A 22,018-nucleotide genomic window follows, 5' to 3' on the forward strand; every position below is an offset into this window, starting at 1 on the left:
AGTACTTGCTGTGTGCTAGGAATACGCTTGTAAGCGTTCTGTGTGAGCTGTTGCATAATAAACATGAGTGAACGTGCTGCACATGGAGAAAAGGTTTAAAGAAATCATGGCCTCTTGGCCAGTTGAGTGTTGAGAGTATAGTCGGGATGTCGTTAAGTAGGTGATGGTGTGGTTTGTAACTGACACAGCAGCTTTGCTCATTTTAATTCACTCATCCATTTTTAATGTGCTAAGTGCTAGATCCTGCTGGGTGAGAATTCAAAGTTGAATATGGTGTAGCATCCCAGCTCCCCAGGTGTCCTTCAGTGTATTAACCTGGCGTTTAACATGTATTAGCCTGGGGTTTCTTCCATGTGCTGGTAGGGTGCTGTCCTCAAACATGTCATTTTATCAGTATATTTTCGAGTGCAGACTTTAAAGTCTGTCTGATCAGTTTCCTTACATCCATAGCCCAGTGCCGTGCACCAAACAGACAACAAATGAATAACTGTTGGATGCAAGAATTAAAGTGACACAAAACCAGTGCACTATATGACAGCCTTCAAGATGATATTAGTTACTTACAACAGTGGGCAATTAAAGGGATGGAATTAAATAAATGTGAATACCAGTTGCACAAGCTTACTTTAAAGAGACTGATTTTCATTGCCTGGACATTCAGTTTGAGTCCGTGTCATGTTGTGACTGCCCCCCAAAGCAACGGAGTTGACAGTTCCATCTGTCTTACCAGACCACGTCCAGACGACTGAATTTCGTTGCAGCCCTGTATTTGCAAAAGAACATTGGCAAAGTAGAATGTGTCTGGCGGAAAGTGACCAGCATGCTCTTAATGCTGTGCTCTCATTAATTATTTAATATCATCCAAGCCTACACCGCTTCCCCCAGTCATGGTTCCAGAAACAGGGAGACTGAGTTCAACTCATTCCAAAGGGGACTTTTCAAATACTTTCAACAGTGGCATTTTAAAAGCATAACTGCGGTTAGTGGTAGATTTGTCAAATAGGGTACTTAAGCAGGGCTGAATAACGAATAATGTGAGGAGGCTTGGCTAAGGTGCCGCTGATGACTCCTCAGCGTGGCGCTGAACCGTGACCATGCATCCGTCAGTCGCAGACAGAGTGAGGACATGTCGGCTTCATCTGTTTCCACTGCAGCAATGAGTATTACCCCGCAGACCTGCAGGTCGCTCCGACTCAGGACCTGCGAAGGAAAGCCAAAGGGGACGCAGCTGAGGAGGTAGAAGAGGAGCCTGCTGCTGGAGACGCTGAAGAGCTAGAGGAAGAGGCAGCGCCCGTGGACGAGCCCTCGCAGAAGAAAAAGACAAGAAGAGCTGCAGCAAAGTAAGTTCCACGTTGCTGAAAGATCACAGATCCAGGCTTCCAGGAGAAATGCCTCGGGGATTTTCTTTTACAGCCCAAAGAACTTCCTGTGTTCAGAGGTTTTTGGTTGCTTGCTTGTTACTACTTATTTTTTCTTATTTAGTCTCAGACTGTTAGAATTGGGGGGACTTCGGGGGTTATCTAGTCATAAGTCCTTTTTACGGGTAGAGCACTGGGCCTGGGTGGTTGAACGCTCTTCGCCCTTTGCCCTTCGCTTTCACGGCACCAGGTGTTAGGTCTGTGTGTTAGGGACCACGTAATGGAACATCTCTTCTCTTATAAACAAACACATCAGCACTTTTACTTTGCCTTTTGATTTCTTGCCTGGTTGCCTTTTTTTTTTTTCCCATGCTTTTACACCCTCTTTCCTGTTCTGTGGGTTGTTCATTTACCTAAATTGTTAGGAAACCTTAGAAAAAGTAGAAGTGGGGGCGCCTGGGTGGCACAGTAGTTAAGCGTCTGCCTTCGGCTCAGGGCATGATCTTGGCATTGTGGGATCGAGCCCCACATCAGGCTCCTCTGCTATGAGCCTGCTTCTTCCTCTCCCACTCCCCCCACTTGTGTTCCCTCTCTCACTGGCTATCTCTATCTCTGTTGAATAAATAAATAAAATCTTTAAAAAAAAAGAAAAAGAAAAAGTAGAAGTGATCAGGCTTTCAGAAGTTCGTGCAGCTTACTTGAAGACTGAATTGGGGCAACAAGGATCCGGTGTGTTGGTGCTACCATGTTATTTTAAAACTTTAGATCATGATCTGATACGCCCCTTTGTTGAGTCTTCCCACAAGCCGTTTATTGGTTCATCCATTCAGCAGCTGTGTTGAGTGCCTTCTGCCAAATGTTGGGCTGCAAAGAAGGGTACTTAGCCTCCACTATGCAGGAAGCCCGGTCGAATTTTTTTTATAGAAGTATTTTTAAAGGAGTTCTAGGACACAACAAATACAAAAACAACAAAAAAACAAGGCGTTATAGGAACATACTGAAAAATGACTGAATTCTACCACAAGGAGAAGACTGGTACAAAGGAGAGGGCCCCACTCAAGCTGAAAGATGAACGTTGGCCAGGCAGCTGGGGCAGGGAAGGACTCTGCCAGCCCTATGGAGATAGTGTGTAAGGCACAGGGGCAAGAAAGACCATGGCCGTGCATCCTGAAACTGTAGTTCCTTCTCTGTTTCTACCTGACTGATCTCTCAGCTTTCTGTCCCATACTACTCCCTCTCAAATATTGATGTTTTCTTCTTCATGTCCTCAGCAAATAGCTAGCAAAAGATTAGTCCTTGTCTTTGGTGAATAAATGAATAAGCTATTTATCCAGTCATGCCTCTTTGTTTCTTACCCCTGGACCTTTGCTGTGTCCTCCCCTCTTTCTGCTGTGTCCTTGACTCATTTCTGCCAACTGAAATTCTACTCATACTTCCAGAAACAGTTCCTGTGCTACTTCTTCACTATAGCTTTTCCTGTCTTCTAAACTCAAAGTTCTCTTAACTCAGCTTCGGACTTTCAGAAGAGCCATCCATGCCTCTATCATGGTGCCTCTCCTTGCCTTGGATAGTAGTTAATTTTTTATAAATCTGCCATGTAAGTCAGAAAGGGTAAGGTCCACATCTTAGTTTTTTTGCCTTCTCTAGCCAAAGTTAGAATGTTGCTAACATACACCATTGAAAATGTGAGTAAGTTGGTAATCACGTTCCTAGTGCCACCTCAGTATATTCATAATCCCAAGTTTATGATCCTGCATGGAACGTGCTTCTCACTGGCAATTATTTATTGAAAACATGTAAATTGGCTCCTGTTTTCTTTGGTTTTTTTGTTTTTTGTTTTTTGTTTTTAAATAGGCTCCACACTGGCCATAGAGCCCAGTGTGGGGCTTGAACTCACAACCCTGCGATCAAGATCTGAGCTGTGATCGCGAGTCAGGTGCTTAACCGACTGAGCCACCGAAGCGCCCCTTTCTTTGGCTCTTTAAGCCTACATGGCTCATAAAAATATAATAAATGTTAGGGGGAAGGAATGGATGTTTCAAAAGAAAGTTTTTAAAGTTTATCTGTAAAACTGCAAGGACTCAGTGATAAGTATGTGGGGACATTGTATCAGTCAGAGCTCTCCAGAGAAGCAGACCAATAGGATGAAGGAGTGTGTGTGTGTGTGTGTGTGTGTGTGTGTGTGTGTGTTGTATAAACAGGTATATTTTGAGGAATTGGCTCACGTGATTATGGGAGCCAGCAGGTCCAGAATTTATAGGGCAAGATAGCAGGCCAGAAAATTAGGCAGGATTCAATGCTGTAGTCTTGAGTCCAGAACCCACAGACTAGGATTTCTGTGTCACGGTCTTGTGGCAGAATTCCTGCTTCTCTGGGAAACACCAGTTTTTGCTCTTCAGACCTCATGGATGAGGCCAATCCACATTATTGAGGGTAATCCCCTTTATTTAAAGTCAACTGATTATAAATGTGAACATCTACAAAATACTTTCATTGCAGCACATAGATTAGTATTTCATTACGTGTAATTTAATGTTATAATTAAATAGTCTAATTTAGACAGGTTGACACGTAGAACTAACCATCACAGGCATTTAAGCTAAACGTAAGCAGAAGTACTACCTTACCCCCATTTCTCTATCATATGTAAGAAGGTCATAACTTCCAGATTATTTTCTCTCTATTAACCAGTAGGACTTTTACAGTTTTACATTTTTTTTTGCCCAGGAGCAGCGAAGTGCATTGTTTACTAAACTCTTAGGAGCAGAGGCCCTACAACTCTTGTTTTTTCGTTCAATCCTTACACAAAGTCCAGGAGATCTTGTCTTTGTCAAGATAAGGAAAATGAGACTCTGAAGTGTTCAGTCACTTCCCACAAAGTCAGTACCACACATGCAGCTTGGTTTGTCTCTCTTCACTTCTCCCTGCTTTCGTTCTTGAGATAGGCAAATAAAATCTCTCCAAATTGTATCCATTTATTCATTCAGGGTTTTTTTAATAATTCTCAGTTATACACAGAGAGAGAACAGTTTGTTTCCCAAGTGTTTTTAAAGCTTCCTGGAGCCTATGGATTAAGAAGTCGAGCGAGTAACTGTAGTAGGAGCTCTCTTCTCAACCTCGTGCAGTGGGTGATATCATTGGCTTGGAGTCGCATCTCCGTATTTAACTTTAAACCACAGAGTGTTGTTCTTTCTTCTTCCTTCTTGGTAAGCAAGAGCTGTGGTTATCCAAATACGGACCTCTGTTTCCTGACATCAGTGTTTATGTCCTATGAAAATAAGGAAGAATATATTTTACCACTTTCCTGTCTACTGCATAGAAACTAGACGAGGAATCATTCCAAAAATTATCTGTGTTCAGCTTTGCAAATATATCACTGTTTTGATTACTTTCTTCCTGTGTCTGGTTTAATTTAAACCATTCTAAGCACATCCTGAATGATTTTCTGGAGTGAGGGAGCCTGGATTTCAGGGGAAGACCTGCCTGAGATTTAGAATTTCTGGAGAATAATATCTGAAATGCAAATAATTAAAACTTACTTGTATAATTAACAGTGCAGCTGTAGTCAGGGTGTTTGGCATACTTGTCAGAAAGGCTAAAATTGGTGGGTACTACCATCTTAAGGAAATCTCTGGGGATGGGGTGCCCAGGTGGCTCAGTCAGTTAAGCATCTGGCTTCAGTTCAGGTCATGATCTTGGGGTCCTGGGATTAAGCCCCACATTGGGCTCCCTGCTCAGCAGAGTCTGCTTCTCCCTCTCCCTCTGCCCTTCCTCCCCGACTTGTGCTCTCTCTCTCTCTCTCAAATAAATACATAAATAAAATCTTCAAAAACAGAAAATAAAGACAGAAAAGTAAATTATGAAAACCTCTGGGGGCACCTGAGTGGCTCAGTTGGGTGAGCGTCCCCAACTCTTCATTTCAGCACAGGTCATGATCTCAGAGATATCAGGGCTTGTGAGATCGAGCCCTACAATGGGCTCCACGCTGGGTGTCGTGCCTGCTTGGGATTCTCTCTCTTCCTCTCCCTGTGTGTACCCCCCCTCCACAGGCATGTATCCTCTCTCTCTAAAAAGAAAAAAAGAAAATCTCTGTTGTTTAATTCTGTATTACCCTATGATTTTTGGTTTTTGTTTTTTTAGGCAGTTAATTGCTCATTTGCAAGTTTTCTCTAAGTTTTCAAATCCACGAGCCTTATATCTGGAATCCAAATTATATGAGCTGTATCTTCAGGTAAGTAAAATGAATTCTTGCCACTGCAATTCTTTATGACTTTTCTCTGTTGTTTACTTTACCAAAATAACTTAGGTTTTTAATAATTGTTGATGAATAGGGCCCATGTCTATATTTTAAGTACGGTGTCTTAAAAATTAATAATTATTTTCTGTGCCCTGAGAAACAGTTTTAGACTGTATTAATACTGTTACTTTTAAAGACATTTTGGGTGACTAAATATTGATTAGCTGTATTAACAGTGGGGGTTATGCCAAAAAAAGGTGGCTACTTTTCATTTCTAGGTAAGGTAGCCTTATGGAGTCCTGGGATTTCAGGATCTGTTACACTGAGTGAAAGCTGATAGTTGGAGTAAGAATCTGTTACAGTCACAATACAGAATCTTCAGTTACAGAAAAGATTGCAGAAAAAATTTAATGTCAGAAGCGGAGTAAGCATTGGATCTAAGCCATCTGGGGAAAAAAATTTCCTTTTTTCATTTGGATGTTTTTTCGGTAGAGCTTACATGATTTCAGCAGAATTTATCCTCATTCTGCCTGTAATTCAGATACAGTTTGTTTATAAAGCCAGAGCTCAAAACTTCAGGAAGCAAAATTCTTAACTAACTGGTCTGAGAGGCTCTGTGCCAGGTCTTCTTTCCTGGCATCTCACTGACTGCCATTACTTTCACAGCGTTGTGGGAACTTTCCCTCATCACGGGGCCAACCCAGCTGGTCTAAACCCAAATTTGTGAAGGGATTTGGCCTTGACCAAAAGACTGATAGACTGGAGGGGCTGGCATGTGGGATTCAAGGGCCAGAGTTTTGTTTCCACTTAGTTCATTGCGCGTATTCTATTCATGCTATACCTCCAGGAAAGTGTAAGGCTGTTGTCAGCCATCAGCTTTAACCCACATCTAAAAATTTAGGTTGTAAGAAATCTAATTTAGCAAATTAACACAAGTAAATAACTATACCATGGTATGTGTATGTGTAACTTCATTAATTTATTTTATAAAATATCATTCTTAGTTGTTGCTGCATCAAGATCAAATGGTGCAAAAAATAACCCTGGATTGTATAATGACATATAAACATCCACATATCCTCCCTTACAGGTAAGTTATTTGAAGCTAAAGAAATGCGCTTTCTTTGATGGGTTTTTATCTTTCTACCTCAGAGCCTTTTCTAAAATAATCTTGTGAAGGCCTAGAAATTTCCTTTTCTACTGTAATCATAATGCTGCTTTCTGGTAAGAAATGAAAACTGAAAGTGTATTTGTGTATTAAGAATGCTTCTCCATAGATATTAAGGTAGGAAAGAGACTATTAATTGATAAGTATGTGTTGAGAAGGTTATATCATTTCTTACTCCTTCAGTAATGTCAAAGTCTTGGTGATTACTTAGGAAATCATAATGATCACTCTCTGTGAGAACCAAAGAAAGCTTTTATATTCTCTTTTAAACAGCTGAATTATTGACTAAGTCTTAATTCCTCATAATCACTTTTACCTTTTAAAATTTGAAAAGCTGTCGTTTTGTGAAAATTTTCCTTTATGGATGTCAACCACAATATAGATATTCTGAATTCCTATTTCAGTTATACATATTACTGTGCTATATTGTATTTTTTAAAAGCACCATTGATTATTAAGTGATGATTTCTGTTGTATTCCATTTTTAAAGGGAAAACTTACAAAGATTGCTTGAAGACAGAAGCTTTAAGGAAGAAATAGTGCATTTTAGCATTTCTGAAGATAATACAGTAGTGAAAACAGCCCATCGAGCAGATCTGTTTCCTATTCTGATGAGGTATTTATACTGTTTAAAACTGATTTTTTTTAAAGTTGATCACAAAAACAACTATGAATATAGTATTATCATTCTTTCAGTGATTATAGTGGAGTATTTCATTTTTTACTTTATTTTGATTTTTTTTTTAATCAGACATTTTAGGGAAGTCAAATTGTTATAGAGACTTATTTAAAAATATTTTGTCCCTAACATAAGGAAAGCTCTTGCCGTGGAGTTATTTTAATAATAATGTTAAAATTAAATTCTCTAGACACATGTTGTAATGAGCACTGGGTGTTGTACGCAGACAACGAATCATGGAACACTATATCAAAAACTAATGATGTACTGTATGGTGACTAACAACGTAATAAGAAAAATTAGATCTTCTATTTCTCTAAGTTTTGTTATTGAGAAATAGTAAAAATAATTCATTGGGTATATAACTATGAGATATAAAAGCTATTGATTTTTGGTGTTATTTAACCATCTACATACAAACCTTTCTTATTAGTTTTAATTGTTTTTATTGGATTTTCTTGGTTGAAAAAGTAATAGTAACAGCCATCAAAGTGTTAGTCTCCTGTTTTAAAAAACCCTTTGAGGGGGCACCTAGGTGGCTCAGTCGGTTAAATTTCTGCCTTCGGCTCAGGTCATCATCCTGGGGTCCTGGGATCGAGTCCCCAGTAGGGCTCCCTGCTCAGCATGGAGTCTGCTTTTCCCTCTCCCTCTGCCCCTCCCCCCTGCTCTCTCTCCCTCTCTCTCTCTCTCAAATAAATAAAACCTTAAAAAAAAAAAAAAGGAAAGGAAAAAAACTTTTGAGGTTCCATTTCACTGGGAATAAAGTAGAAAGTCCTTATTTTTCCTTTGAGGGCCCAGTATGACCTGGCTGCAGGCTGCCTGCCCAGCCACACCAGCCATTCACCGTCCCCTCAGAGCCCACTTCCATGTCAGCGGGCCTGCTCGTCCCTGTGCTTGGAACACGTGACCACTAGCTCTTCTTCTTCACTCAGTCTTCTCTCAAATGTCATATTGTTAGGATGCCTTCCTGGATCACCTTGTGTAAAATCGCACCTTCCTCTAATCACTCGTTAGGCGCCTCCCTTGCTTTATTTTTCCTCACAACTGTCCGACATAGCCTCCTACTTATTACTTGTCTCCCCTGCCAGAAGGTAGACTCCATGGCCTGCAGAAAATGTTAGTCAAATTAGTTTTGCCTTCTTTTATGATTAAAAAAACCCTCTTTTTTCTGTTTTTTAATTTACATATTACCTACACAGCATCGAAGAATTAATGGCGGTGGTAGTGTTTGTGGTCATTCCTGTCTTGCTACTGAATTTAACAGTAATGCTTCTAGAGCAGCCCTTCTTAAAATTTGGTCTGCTCCTTCTTGGCAGGGGCTGTCACTGAGATGCTTTCAGGGGGTGCACGAGGTTAAAACTTTTTTCATCATATTACTAAGACATTACCTTTTTCCACTGTACCAACATTTGTGCTGACAACACAAAAAACAACAGTGGGTAAAACTGCTGGTGCCTTAGCACTAATCGGGACATTGGCTCCAGCCTGGAGAAGTCATTCTTCATTGCCACACACCTGGAGTTTAAAAAAAAAGAGAAAAAGCTAGTTTCATTTAATGTTCTTGGTGAATCTTAAGTACTTGTCTTTGTATTGTTTTACACGACAAAGTGGGAAGTGTCTGTAAAGCCCTTCTGCTGAATACTGGTTGTCTCGTTGCATGGATGTTTTCGGAGTAGCTGACGCAGGTTACAGAATCATTCATGGCTAAAGATCCATTCAAAGTGTAAGATAGATGGATTTTAACATAACAGAGATCACAAAGCTTACTGATACCGTTTCAGATTCTGCACTGCGACCAGCCTTTAAGAAACTACCCTTTGTTGACGTCTGGTGTAGTATCAAAGTGGGATAGCCACAATGATCTCAAAGAATTACCTGAAGGCTTGCAAAATGTTTTTTCCTTTCTCCAACTGCATGTCTGTTTAAGGCTGGATTTTCTTCAGCTATAAGATACTGCAGTTGATTGAATGCAGAAGCAGATAGGAAAATCCAGTTATCTTCTAATAAGACAGTAAAGAGATGTGAAGGAAAAAAATGCCTCTAGACTCACTAATTTTTGGTGGGAAGAGATTTGGAAAATAAAGTTCTTTTTCATTAAAATTGTTATTTACATTAACTCGTTTTCATTTCTACCAAGATAAATATCAGTAGATAAAACTTACATACACAAAAGCTCTTTGGGGACCTCAAAAATGTTTAAGAGTATAAAGGGGTCCTAATATTGAAAAGTTTAAAAACGACTGTTGTTTCAATTTTGGATGTTAAAGCAATAACGTTTATTATAATTTAACATTTGTCATACTAATAAAGTAAGTCCTGTCACTAGGTTGTTTAGTGTTTTATGAGGAACGGATGTTGAATTTTATTAGAATGCCTGTTGAGCATGTATTTAAACAATTATATTAACTTTTCCTATGAGCCATTGATCTGTATCAATCCAATAGGCTTTACTAGTGATTCCTTCTTGCATTCCTGGGATAAGTCCTTATTTGGCTTTAATATTGTTTTAATGCAGCACTGGATACTGTATTTAGAAACGGGTTTTATGTTTATAAGCAAGATTGGTATATAATTTTAATTTTATTTTTGTTCCTCAACCCATCTCAATATCATAGTTATACCACTTTCATAAATGAGAAAGGACTGTTCCTTCTTTCTCTTAGCTATGAAACATTATAGCACGGGAATTCGTTTTCCATCGAAATTTTAAAAAAATTCATCTGAAAAACTATATGGGTTCTATGTTTACTCATGATTACCGTGCTATTCAGGTTTTCTCAAGTTCCTTTTGCTTATTTGTTTTGTTTTGCTTTCTTTTCCAGAAAGTTACCCATTTTATTGGCGTCTTTCCAGTTTCCTTATTTTAGAGTTGTATTCACTTATTTCCTTTTAATCTATGTATTCTCATTTTCATCTTCATTTGGCTTGCCTATTTTACTGCTTTTTTCCTCCTACAAAGAACCACCTTTTGGCCTTTGTCTTTATTATTTCCTTCTTCCTGCTTCCCTCAGCCTTTTTTGTTTTTGAGGGTTTTTTTGGTTGTTTTTCTAAATTTTCTATGTTAAATATCTAATTTCTATTTTCATCCTTCCTTGTTTTATAATATAACCCTTTAAGTCTGTTGAATTGCTATTCTAGCCTCTTAGGAAAACAAAATGACTCGTATTATGTTTTAGGATTAATGTACGAACAAAATAATGTTCTTTTGACTTTTTAGAATTTTGTATGGCCGAATGAAGAATAAGACTGGCAGTAAAACTCAGGGGAAATCCGCTTCAGGCACCCGCATGTCCATTGTCCTGAGGTTCCTCGCTGGGACCCAACCAGAGGAGATCCAGATATTCTTAGACCTGCTGTTTGAACCTGTGAAGCACTTTAAGAACGGTAGCTCTCAAATTCCTGCTACTCTGAAAGTGTATTGTCTGCTGTAGACTTCAGATGTCTCTGGCTAGGTTTCCCATGCTCTTGGACATCTTTCTAATGAAATTGTTCCTCCCAGTCTTATTGGTGGCCTTTTGGCTGAAGTGTAGTCATTTTAAATTTTGATTGAATTAGGTGGAGCTCACAGTTGATCCTGGGGATTATCATCATCCATGGGTCAGAAGCCCCCAATTAGAAAATGTGTATTTTTGGGGGTGCCTGGCCGGCTCAGTCGGTGCAACATATGACTCTTGATCTTGAGGTTGTAAGTTTGAGGCCCACATTGGGTGTAGAGATCACTTAAAAAAAATAAAATAAGAAAGAAAAGAAAAGTGTATTTTTGTCGTTGTTGTGCATTTAGGCCATTTGAAAAATGGTACTTACCCAGCCAGATACAGTGAATAGGTTTCTCCTTAGAAACTTAGAGCATGCCGAGAAATTAATTTTAGTTGTCTTAGTATTTATTCATTCACTGAGTCATTCATCTGTTGAGTCATGACTTGTTGAATACCTCCTGTGCCCTGGATACTTTTGAAATAGGAAGTATATTGGGACGCCTTGGTGGCTCAGTCAGTTAAGCATCTGCCTTCACCTCAGGTCATGATCCCAGGGTCCTGGGATCAAGTCCCACATCGGACTCCTTCCTCAGCGGGGAGCCTGCTTCTCCCTCTGCCTGCTGCTCCCCCTGCTTGTACTCTCTCTCTCTCTGACAAATAAATAAATAAAATCTTAAAAAAAAAAAGTATAGAAGTATATATGCTCTCAACCTCACCGTCTAAACGAAGTGAATATAATAGGGATATCCAATGAGCTGAAATGCTCTATGGTCTGTTCTCTGGTATGCAATGTTAGTAATTAATAATAATAATAGCTAACATTTATTGAGTGCTTACTCCATGCCGGACGTTATGATGGGTCCTTTTACGTTCAACTCAGTTGATCCTTAAAACAACCACCTGAGGTATCATTACTTGACTATTCCCATTTTACCAATGAGGAAACTGAGGCTTAGAGAGTTTACTGTTTTGCTTATGACCATTCAGATAGAAAATGGTAGAGCTATAGAATCTCTGCTCTCACCCCATAATCGTTTTGCTTTAGGCAACCACAGATATTTATTTGTATGGCAATGTGTTGCATGAAATCTTGTATTCATGAAATTTTTCTATGATAATGGATTCAGCTGTTAAAATGTTTTCGTTTAATATTGCCCTGCAAAGGAAGTTGGCTCTGATGAAGACAAAGGCTTTTGTTCAGTGAAACAACTTCCATTGTAAGAGGATAGCTATAAATGATACTCTTTTTGGATAGGCCACTTAGGTGTATGAATAGCAAGCTCATGATTTCGTACCAGTTGGTTTGAAGAAAAGCTCAAGCAATAACAATTCAAGTCTTTTAAGTAAATTATGGAATCAATTCAGTGCCTGTTTATAAAGGACTATTGTTTTATTTATTCACCAGGGGTGGCAAGAGAAAACATCTGATCCTCAGCATTCAAGAAGCTTCTGATGTAGCAGGCAGGACATTTTCTATGAAACTGCTCATGTCAACATAGACAGTGGAAGCTGAGAGTGAGAAAAATGTATGGGAAGTTGCTAGGTGGAATAAAATACTGTTGGTAATTCAGGTTTAGGGAATAGTCTAAATAGAATGAGAATGGGGCTTAGAGACTTAGTTCTGGCACAAGTTTCTCCTTTATTCTCAGTTTCCTCATCCATAAAATGATAATACTAAAACCTACCATGCCTAGTTCATTGAATATTTGGTAAGAGAATCAGGAGAGAATACATTATCATCTATACATCACTGGAACAGTAGAAAATACGTTATCATTGAGGGAAATTGAAAAAAGGAAGCTATAATTAGAGAGTAACTAGTATTTCCTTTGACATGATGTCTCTGTTTCACTAGGAGAATGCCATTCTGCAGTCATGCAAGCAGTAGAAGATTTGGATTTGTCTAAAGTTCTTCCTTTAGGTCGTCAGCATGGTATCTTAAATAGCCTTGAAATAGTGTTGAAGAACATCAGTCATCTGATCGGTGCCTACTTACCAAAGATTTTGCAGATGTTGCTGTGCATGACAGCGACGGCCTCACACATCCTTGACCAACGAGAAAAGGTGAGAGAGTTGCTTTCTTCTTGGGCTAAGAAGAGTCTGCGTTTTATTTGGGAAATTGGTTGGGACCTGAATATCTAGCAGTCTTCACTGTTTTAAATATTTACGTGTAGTCGGAGGATGCAAATTACAGGGGACCCTTGAACAACATGGGTTTAAACTATGTGGGTCCGCTTATAAATGGGATTTTTTTTTTCCGATAAATACAGTGCAGCACCATAAATGTACTTTCTCTTCCTACTGATTTTCTTAATAACTTTTTCTCTAGCTGACCTTATTATAAAGTAAGAGTATAGCATATAATACATATAACATACAGAGTATGTGTTCGTTGACTGTTTGTGGTATCAGTAAGGCTTCCAGTCAGCAGTAAGCTATTACTAGTCAAGTTTTTGGGAAGTCAAAAGTTATACAGGGATTTTTGACTGTGCAGAGGATCAATGCCCCTGACCCCAATACAGGGTCAGCTGTATATCACTTGTATATTTTAAAGAGTTTTTAAATAATAGGGTGTGAGTAAGTTCTATCTATATACATCTCAAACTAAAATCAGGGATAGTTGAGCTGATATTTCACGTTTTAATTTCAAGAGCTTAGAGGTATAGGACATCTTCCAACTCTATCCAGAATGGTTGGAGAACGAACAGAATACGGTTAGCATCATCCTTATTATTTTGAGATAAGAGTTGCCCAGAGGTCTTTTACAAGTAAATGCTTGCCTACTATAAGTGCAATGTTTTGAATAAAGATAAGCAGCAAGACCCGCCAAGCGAGCTAATTGCCAGAGGCTTCATAAAATGGTGCTCCGTAAATATTTTCTGAATTGTATCAAAGACAATATATTTATGTTCTGCTGAAACAAGTATGTGGGCATACGTATACTCTGTGGAAAGCTTAGGGAAACTTAATGTCTTTATAAAGGCTTCTTAGTGGGACTTGAAGTGAAGATCTAGACTCAGATTTCTGCTGTTGATTCTCAGTTAATGATAAATGGGCACAGTTTTAATTGGGCTAAAATCTGTTTCATTTGATTTGTGGATATGCCTGGTGAACTGCCTCTCAGATATGGTCATGATAACTGAAAATTGGCAGCCAGAATTTTATGCTGTTTTTTGAGCTACACATGGATATAAATCTGCTTTAGTGATGAAATAATATTCTCTGATTACCAAGCTCCAGGGATTTAGAACACATCTTCTATTTTGTTAGGCACCATTTTGTTTTCTTTATTCTTTCATTCATTCCTTCAATAAATGTTCGTTGAGCTCCTACTATGTGACAAGCACTATTCTAAGTACTGGAGATGGAGCAGTGAACGAAGCAAACAAAAATTCCTATCCATTTATTGATTCAGAAAATGCTTATTTCATGCCTTCCGTCTATCAGACATCATTCTGGGTGGGGAATGAGACAGGTAAGGACTCAATATCATGTGAGAAAAAGAACAAATAAATACACACATAATTAGAATAATGTCACTTCGTGGTGAGACCTGCGAGGGAAATAAGTGAGAACCTCTGCAGATCTCTGTAGCTTTCTCCCGTCTGGTACTCTGCCTGTCAGTTCTCCCCAAGCCATACTACTCTGTCTCCTCATCTTAGGAAAGATGACCGTCCTGTGCCTGGACTCTTCCTTCTCCCACTAATGCCTGAAACTCCAAGCAGGAATCTGGGGAACGTATAGGACTCACCTGTTTACCCTCTCAGGGCTTACTGTCCTTTGCTGCCTGCTGTCTAGTATGTGAAAATCATTGTCTCATAGATTCTCTTTAGTTTTTTATTTGCTTGAGAAGGAAGGCCAAATCAAGACCCTGTTGGTCCATCTTGAACAGAACATGAGAAAGGAGCAGGCAGAGAACAGTCTTCTGACCAAGTAAGGTTAGGAGCAGCTCATATTCCCAGCATCCAGAGCAGAAACCTCATAATACCCAAGGCACCAGGAAGAGTCCTAGGCAGGGGATTGCCTCAGTAGTGGAACCAGATTAGCTCTGGAATAAAGGATGCCTTGGCAACGCCTAGCAAAACTTAGGAAGATCCAGCTTTTCCCAAGTAAATTAATTACATCTGAGAACAAAACTCAAAAGCTTTCAAATGATTTAAATGAAAACAAAATTCAGTGTCTGACATCCAGTCAAGTTTTACCAGGCATGCCAAGAAGGATGAAAATTTTACTCATAAAAAGGAGAAAAACCAATCAATAAAAGCAGACCTAGCAGTGGCACAGATGATAGAATTAGCCAAAAACTTAAAACAGCTATTAGGAATACACTCCATATATTCACAAAAGTAGAGGAAAACATGAGCATGTTGAGAAGAAACATGAAGATGTGAAGAATTTAAAATAAAATGAGGGGATGTGATAGGAAGTGACCAAACTGGGAGTGAATGGGTGCTGCTTTTATTAGGATGACCAATGTCCTGTCTAAGGAGGTAATATTTGAACTCCTCTATCTACCCAGCTGTGGGAAGAACATTTCAGGCAGAGAAAATGACTAGTCGTACAAAGTCCCTGAGGTAGAACGGCTTTGACACATTCTAAGAACAGACAGAAGGGCAAGATGGCTAGAGCACAAGGAGTGAGAAGAATCATATAAGGTTGAGAGGTAGGGAGGGCCTCACGGGCTCTGAAATGGATTTACTCCGAAGTGTACTGGGAAAACTGGAGAGGTTTGAAGCCCAGGAGTGATAAGGTCTGTTTGATGTTTTTAAAATTTCACTCTGATTGCTTTGTGAAAAAGAGGCTTGTGGGGGGCCAACAGTGGAAGCTGAAAAGAGGTCTTGGAAAATTCTTTCTGTATGTTATATGAGAGCTTCTCTGTGAGAATTTTCATTTTTGCCTTATAGTGTCAGTGACTTTATCTCTACCTGGATATATTAAATCATGAAAGGTTAGAGATTTTATAAACTCTGTGTAAGTTCTTTGACTTTTTGGTTAACTTAAAAGAAGTTACTCAGTAATAACAACCTTACTTTGTCCTTTGAGTCAACAGTCAGTAACTTGAAAGATCATTTATGCAATTTCATAGATCATTAGTTAGTGAGGTGCTAAGCTTTTGGGCAGTTTGATGCTTTTTAAAAAATTCTTGGACAAGTTCAAAGAATTCCTTGAGGTACTGTAATGAATTACTGTACAGTAACGCTGCTTAAGTAAGTTAAACGTCTACATTTGTGTGTTTGAACTAAGTTACACATTTACTTTTTTTGTATCTTTTAGTTCCTTCCAGGTGTTGACTGACACTGAAGTGTGTATCATGAGGGCTGTTTTAGTTTGGTTTTATTATTTTGGAACATTTAAACAATGGAGTAACTTTTAAATGTACATGAAACCCAGTCATGTGGACTATTCCCCTAGGAACTAAACTAAACAATTTTCTTCATGGTGTTGTGGCCATAAAACTTGATATTCATTATATTAGAGTATTGTGTCGTCTTCATGAATTTATGAAAGTAAAGAGTAATTAAGCTGAGGTCAGCGCTTTGGCTGTCATGCCACTGGACTCATTGGTGGGGGTGCTCAATAAGTTTTTCTGCTCTGAGCCTGAACAAACTGGCCACATACTCGTGATTTTGTAACTCGTAGGGAATGAGATGCCCTTAGAGGTAGCAGAGTCCGTTATGAAAGAAGTTTGCTGTTAATTCAGACATCCACCCACTCCAGCCTCTATGCCTCTAAACAGACTAATTTTGATTTTTTTCCGAATTGCATTTTTCTCTGAGCTATGTATTTTGAGATCTTCCCATGCCTTGATTCAGTCGCTTCATTCTCTTATACTGTATGAAGTATTCCACTATATAGAGAGACCATAAATTCTTTAACTTGTCTCCTAAACTAATTTTAACAAGAATAATTGAAAACTCCTAGTTTTAGAAAATAATACAGGTTATGGAGACAAAAAATAAAGTGACTTTCATTTGAAGTAAAGGTTTAATTTTTCCCCCTAATCTAAGGCATTGTGATGGGGGAAAAAAAAGTTTGTTTTATTAAGAATATTCTGTTCATAGGAGGAAATCAGGATTTTATTTGGGACAATTACTTGGATAAAGAAATACAACAACGTGGGACACAAAACAGCCCTTCCACTTGTGATTTTTTCCCCCTAAGGACATTTTAACGTGATTTTACTGGGCTGTGATAATGGAGCACATCTCACCATTTGATTTTTTAAGTCTGCTTTCCCATCTTGTTCAACGAGGAAAGCAGTATGATATGCTCACTGGAATTTCCATGTGACTCAGAGCCACAGGCAGCAAGCAGACTTAATAACAGGATTTCCAGTTTGATTCTTAGCCATCTGAGCAATAGTGCCTCCTTGAGGAATCAAGGATAACAATGAAATAATGTTTTTTTTAAGAGAAGATCTTTGTTTTACAGATACAGCTCAGGTTTATTAACCCACTGAAAAATTTAAGACGTCTTGGAATCAAAATGGTAACTGACATCTTTTTGGATTGGGAGTCTTACCAATTCAGAACGGAAGAGATTGATGCTGTATTTCACGGTGCAGTTTGGCCCCAGGTAAACTTTATTACTACATTCTGCCTGGATACCTTCTGCTTCTTCCTCTGTTATTAATTTAACCAGCCTAGTCTACACCCAGACATGAATGCCTGTCCTGGTCTTTTCTTTTACATCGAGTCGTCCTTTGTTTCTGGAAGTTTTAGAATCTTTTTCTTTGCCTCCATTGTCACCTAAAGCTCAAGAGCTGGTGTCTGTAGTATCATGACATTTATACTTAAGGTCAATTTGAATGTGATTGTGTCTCTTAAGCAAATGGAATATAACTGTTGTAGCACCTCCAGGATGTGTCTGTGGATTTTGACATACATAAGGGAAAATACAGATACTCTTGTTACATATTTCCTTGTTTGTAACCATTTTGTGATGACACCTGATATAACTATAGCTAAAAAGACTATGGAGGAGACTTGATTTTAGGAATTCTAGCTGCTTGAGCTCTGTCATTTCTAACCGCTTGAAACCTAGAGTACCTCGTTCCTTTTAAGTGTCCGGCACTTCCTTGCTCCATCTTTGCCGTGTTTCCTGTGTCGATATTATTTTGGAACCCTTTCTTTTTTCCTCAGTCTGTCCTTTAAACATTAATCTCTGTCCCTTGGCTTTTTATCCTCTGGTGGGTTCTCTGTATTTGTTCTGCTTTTTAGTTGTTTTTTTTTCCCCCCTACAATTCTGTATGTGTTTTTATTTTGTATTCTGTTTTTATTTTGTGTCCTAGATCCGAAGGCTTGGCTCTGAGAGTCAGTATTCTCCTACTCCTCTGCTGAAACTAATTAGTATCTGGAGCAGAAATGCAAGGTATGACTTTTTCTCCCACCTTTAAAAGGAACAGTGTCTTAGACCAATCTAGTCAAAATGAGCCAAGCTTACTAATAATATAATCTATAGTGAAATAGTACAGGCGCAGTTAAAGAGAATAAGGTAGCTGAATTTCAAAATACACAAGCTTAAAGAAAATACAAGTTGCCGAACACTGTAATCCAAAAAAAATACCTGTGCATGCATATATATATAAAATGAAGTAGAAAATGTCTAGAACGATACATGAGAAACTGTTAATGTTACTATAGCATGTGGAGATATGGGTACCCCAGAGCAGGGAAGAGGTACTTTTTATGATCTGTCTTTGGAATGTTTGTTTATAATTTTTTAAGAAGGGAAAAATAGGTAAAATCACATTTTGCAATGTGAGTTAAAATTGTAGAGTATATATTATAGAAAAACTTATGCATTTTTGCTAGTTTTACAGTTTCATTAAAACTTAAAAATCAGAAGTATTGGAACTGATAGGGATGTTCTTCCAATGTGTAGTAATTTTTTCAGTAGTTTGATTTGTCCTGGGAAAGGGAAAAACAGAATGTGAAACTTGGCAGGTACAGGTTTCCCCCGCTATCTGAAAGTAGAGCGTTCCTATGAAACCTTTCATGAGCCGAAATGGCATAAAGCAAAGAATTACCGTTCATTTTTATGGAAGAATATTTTAGTGTTCCTAGACCCAAAAAAATAATTTCTCTTAGGCTTTTCTGATGCCTTAGGTCACATCTTGCTATGCGATGCACAAAATAAATCGAGATAAGGCGCAGATGCTCCCAGACACCGTTCACAGCTCTGGCGGCTGGATGCTGAGCTGCCGAGTGTAGTTTCCAGAGAAGGAGCCTGACGGGGCCGCTGTCGCTGCTGAAGAGGTGTGCGCTGCCCCTGTAATGGCTCGTTGCAAAACCAATGGTTTAGGCTATTTTTGCTTTCATAAAAGCAAAGTGGCATAACATGAACTTTTGAAAAGCTGGGGATACCTGTAGTTATGCCAGCGTATAAATATTCCTATTTTTTGCATGCTTGCTTAAAAATAAAAGCTGATTTGTAATTGGCATTCTGTATCTTTTTCCCAGTTACCACTTAAAATCAGAAAACTTTCACAGGCTTTTTTAGATTTTCTAGATGTCCTCTTTTCTTGTAAAACTACGTCTTAATATACATAGAGTTCTTGTGGTCGTAAATGAACTTTCTCTTGAGGACATTATGAGCTGTTTATAGGACCTTCATCTACAGATGGTTCAGAGATGCTTGTGTCACAGACCAAATCCATATTTACTGAGGAGCGTAAGAACCTATGTTGTTTATCTCAGTGATGGAAACAGACTTAAGTTTGCCCTGATCTGTTTCAAAGAATGAAAGGTAGAATTAGAAAAAAAAAAAATTTACTATTGATTCAGTAAATGCCAAGATTTTAATATTGTGGCATCAGTTTTTACAAAATTGGTATCATACTGTATAACCAACCTTTGATTTTTTTTTTCCTGTACCATTATATCATGAACATTTCCCCATGTCATTAAATAGTCAACAAAAACAAACCAAAGACCTTGATGTTGTCTTCCTCAGGAATACCTGTTTAAAATATTTTTACTGGTGGCAAGGCCTCTTTTCATTTATTTCCCAACTTGACAAAGCAGTTTCATATCTTGTCTTATAACTGGACATTTATAAGCAGCACTTCATAGGCATACTTGAGAAATGTTTTACAGTTGTATAATTTGTACGCAAATGACCCATGAAGGACTCTTCATATTGTCACTATGGCAATTAGTTACATTAGTTATATTAGTTGGGTCCTTACTTAAGGTACAGATCCCCATGACTGGATGCCACTTTATCGTATGTTCTGCAGTTTCTCTCTCATTATGGGTTGGAGAAAAACAGAAGCCACAGAACAATAGAGGAGGTAGGCAGCAGAACTAACACTTACCTGAAAGAAATCTTTGGAAGGATTGACTTCCTTTGAAATTTCCATAACAACAGATACGCATATGTTGTTGTATGTGGAAGAATTAAAGAATGAATATTTCAGAACCACTTGATGGGAAGGTGATTCTTCAGTAAAAGAAAATTCTATTTTGAAGTATGGTTGCAGTTTACATAATGTCAAACATTTAAACAGGTTTTCATCTACAGACAAGTCCAGGATTTTACTCTGTATTTGAACAGATGCAAGTAGAGCTGAACTACAGCCAATATCTTCAAGTTCACAACTAAGGTTAAATTGTCTCAATAATTAAATGAACTCAGGGCAACAAAAACTTGCTCACTAACTAGAGTGATCATATCATCCCAACTATCTTCCTGAGGGTGAAAAGAGCTGCTATATATAATTAAGCGAGAACAACCAACGGAAACTGGGCCTGTCCCTGGCCACTCTCTAACAGCTGCTCTGGTTCTGACCGCCATGACCCCCGCGCTGCTCCATCTCTTCTTCCTCTGAGTTTTCCACTCCTGGAAGGGCCTCTGATCACCTGCTGCAAGTACACTCACCTCTTAGTAGCTGACCTACCTAAAGCCCCCTGAGGGTAGAGACTGTTTCGCATTTATTCCCGTACCTTCCTCCACAGGGGGTTTGTACCCTTTTTAATCCATGGTTAGTCAGTATTCATTACATGTTGAAAGAGTGAAATTTCTGGCAGAGCTGTACACTTGAGGGGGGAGCATGTCCAGTATGCCCTGGCATCAAGCTCTGCTGCTGTTCAAGAAACACAGTTTGGTCACTTAGAAGTTGCATTGAATTTGAATGTGTTCTTGCTACAACCTTGGCAGCAACTGAAAGCAGCCCTCTCACCTTTTGTGCTTGAAAAAAATGTTAAGACAACATACAGCATAGTGGTTAAGAGAGCAGTCTCCAAAAGCCACACAAACCTAGCTTCAAATCCTAGTGCGACTGCATGTTCTTTGACAAAGCTGGCCTCTCTGAGCCTCAGTTTTAGCACCTGTGGCATAGAAATAATAGCAGTACCTAACCTCATTGGTGTTCGAGATGGTAATGTGCAAAGTATCTTGCTTGCTGCCTGCCCACGCTCTGCCCAGTATCTGTTGAACAAAGATGTATGAATACTACCGCTTAGAACTTTTCCTCAGTTTGTTAGTACTAAGTGTGTTAAAAGTGCTTGAGCTCTTTTTCCAATGATGATAAATTGGTAAAACTATCTGATTTTTGTCGGTTTTACCTTCCTGCTGATTGTTAGAGGACTACATCCCTGATGCAAACAGTTGCTGCTTTGCCACTGACTGGAAAGCCTTTGTGCCCTCTGCCCTTGTTGGTGTGTTTCCTCTGGGTGGGATGCTCCTGTCATTTGTGTGAGTCTTTCATCTTTCGTACTTGGGGATGCATTCACTCACCTCTCCCAAAATATGATCCTGATCTCTGAATGTTGCTTATCCTGATACGGTAAATGTCTCTTTGGTCTGTACTCCTGATTCCCATGTCATAGTGCATTGGTTTTTTATGTGACTGTATAAACATTCACATCCTAGAAGGCTTGTAATTGAAAAATAGCCTGTCTTCAATACATTTCTTTTAGAAAAGGCTTAGACTGTGGTTCAGATCTCAGCTTTACTACTTACTAGTGGCTTTAGACACGTCTCAGTTGTGAGTGATATACATAAACTGCCTAAATAACATAATCTTTGTGAGGTGCCTAGAATAATCCATCAAATTTTAGGTTTTAAAGTAATTTCCCTTTTGATATTCATACACAC

The 22,018-nt window shown here is 38.8% G+C and overlaps 1 protein-coding gene and 1 long non-coding RNA gene across 3 annotated transcripts in view; one reads left to right on the forward strand and one right to left on the reverse strand.

Annotated features, from left to right (window-relative positions):
- UTP20 (UTP20 small subunit processome component) overlaps nucleotides 1-22,018 on the forward strand; it is a 91,685-nt gene that overhangs the window by 32,050 nt on the left and 37,617 nt on the right. The window contains exons 22-29 of the mRNA XM_008705713.2: nucleotides 1,155-1,340; nucleotides 5,499-5,589; nucleotides 6,600-6,685; nucleotides 7,254-7,379; nucleotides 10,660-10,826; nucleotides 12,774-12,982; nucleotides 17,351-17,494; nucleotides 18,210-18,289. Coding sequence (XP_008703935.2) covers nucleotides 1,155-1,340; nucleotides 5,499-5,589; nucleotides 6,600-6,685; nucleotides 7,254-7,379; nucleotides 10,660-10,826; nucleotides 12,774-12,982; nucleotides 17,351-17,494; nucleotides 18,210-18,289 — 1,089 coding nt within the window. The remainder of the gene's footprint in view (nucleotides 1-1,154; nucleotides 1,341-5,498; nucleotides 5,590-6,599; nucleotides 6,686-7,253; nucleotides 7,380-10,659; nucleotides 10,827-12,773; nucleotides 12,983-17,350; nucleotides 17,495-18,209; nucleotides 18,290-22,018) is intronic.
- The window catches only part of LOC103676507, a 46,391-nt gene continuing 28,238 nt past the window's right edge, over nucleotides 3,866-22,018 (reverse strand). For both annotated transcript variants that reach the window (XR_572154.2, XR_572152.2), the window contains 2 exons: nucleotides 8,831-8,957; nucleotides 3,866-4,626 (listed from right to left, as the gene is read on the reverse strand). This is a non-coding gene — a long non-coding RNA (uncharacterized LOC103676507). The remainder of the gene's footprint in view (nucleotides 4,627-8,830; nucleotides 8,958-22,018) is intronic.

Source organism: Ursus maritimus, unplaced genomic scaffold, assembly GCF_017311325.1.
Source record: "Ursus maritimus isolate PB19 unplaced genomic scaffold, ASM1731132v1 scaffold_21, whole genome shotgun sequence".
Classification (NCBI taxonomy): domain Eukaryota; kingdom Metazoa; phylum Chordata; class Mammalia; order Carnivora; family Ursidae; genus Ursus; species Ursus maritimus.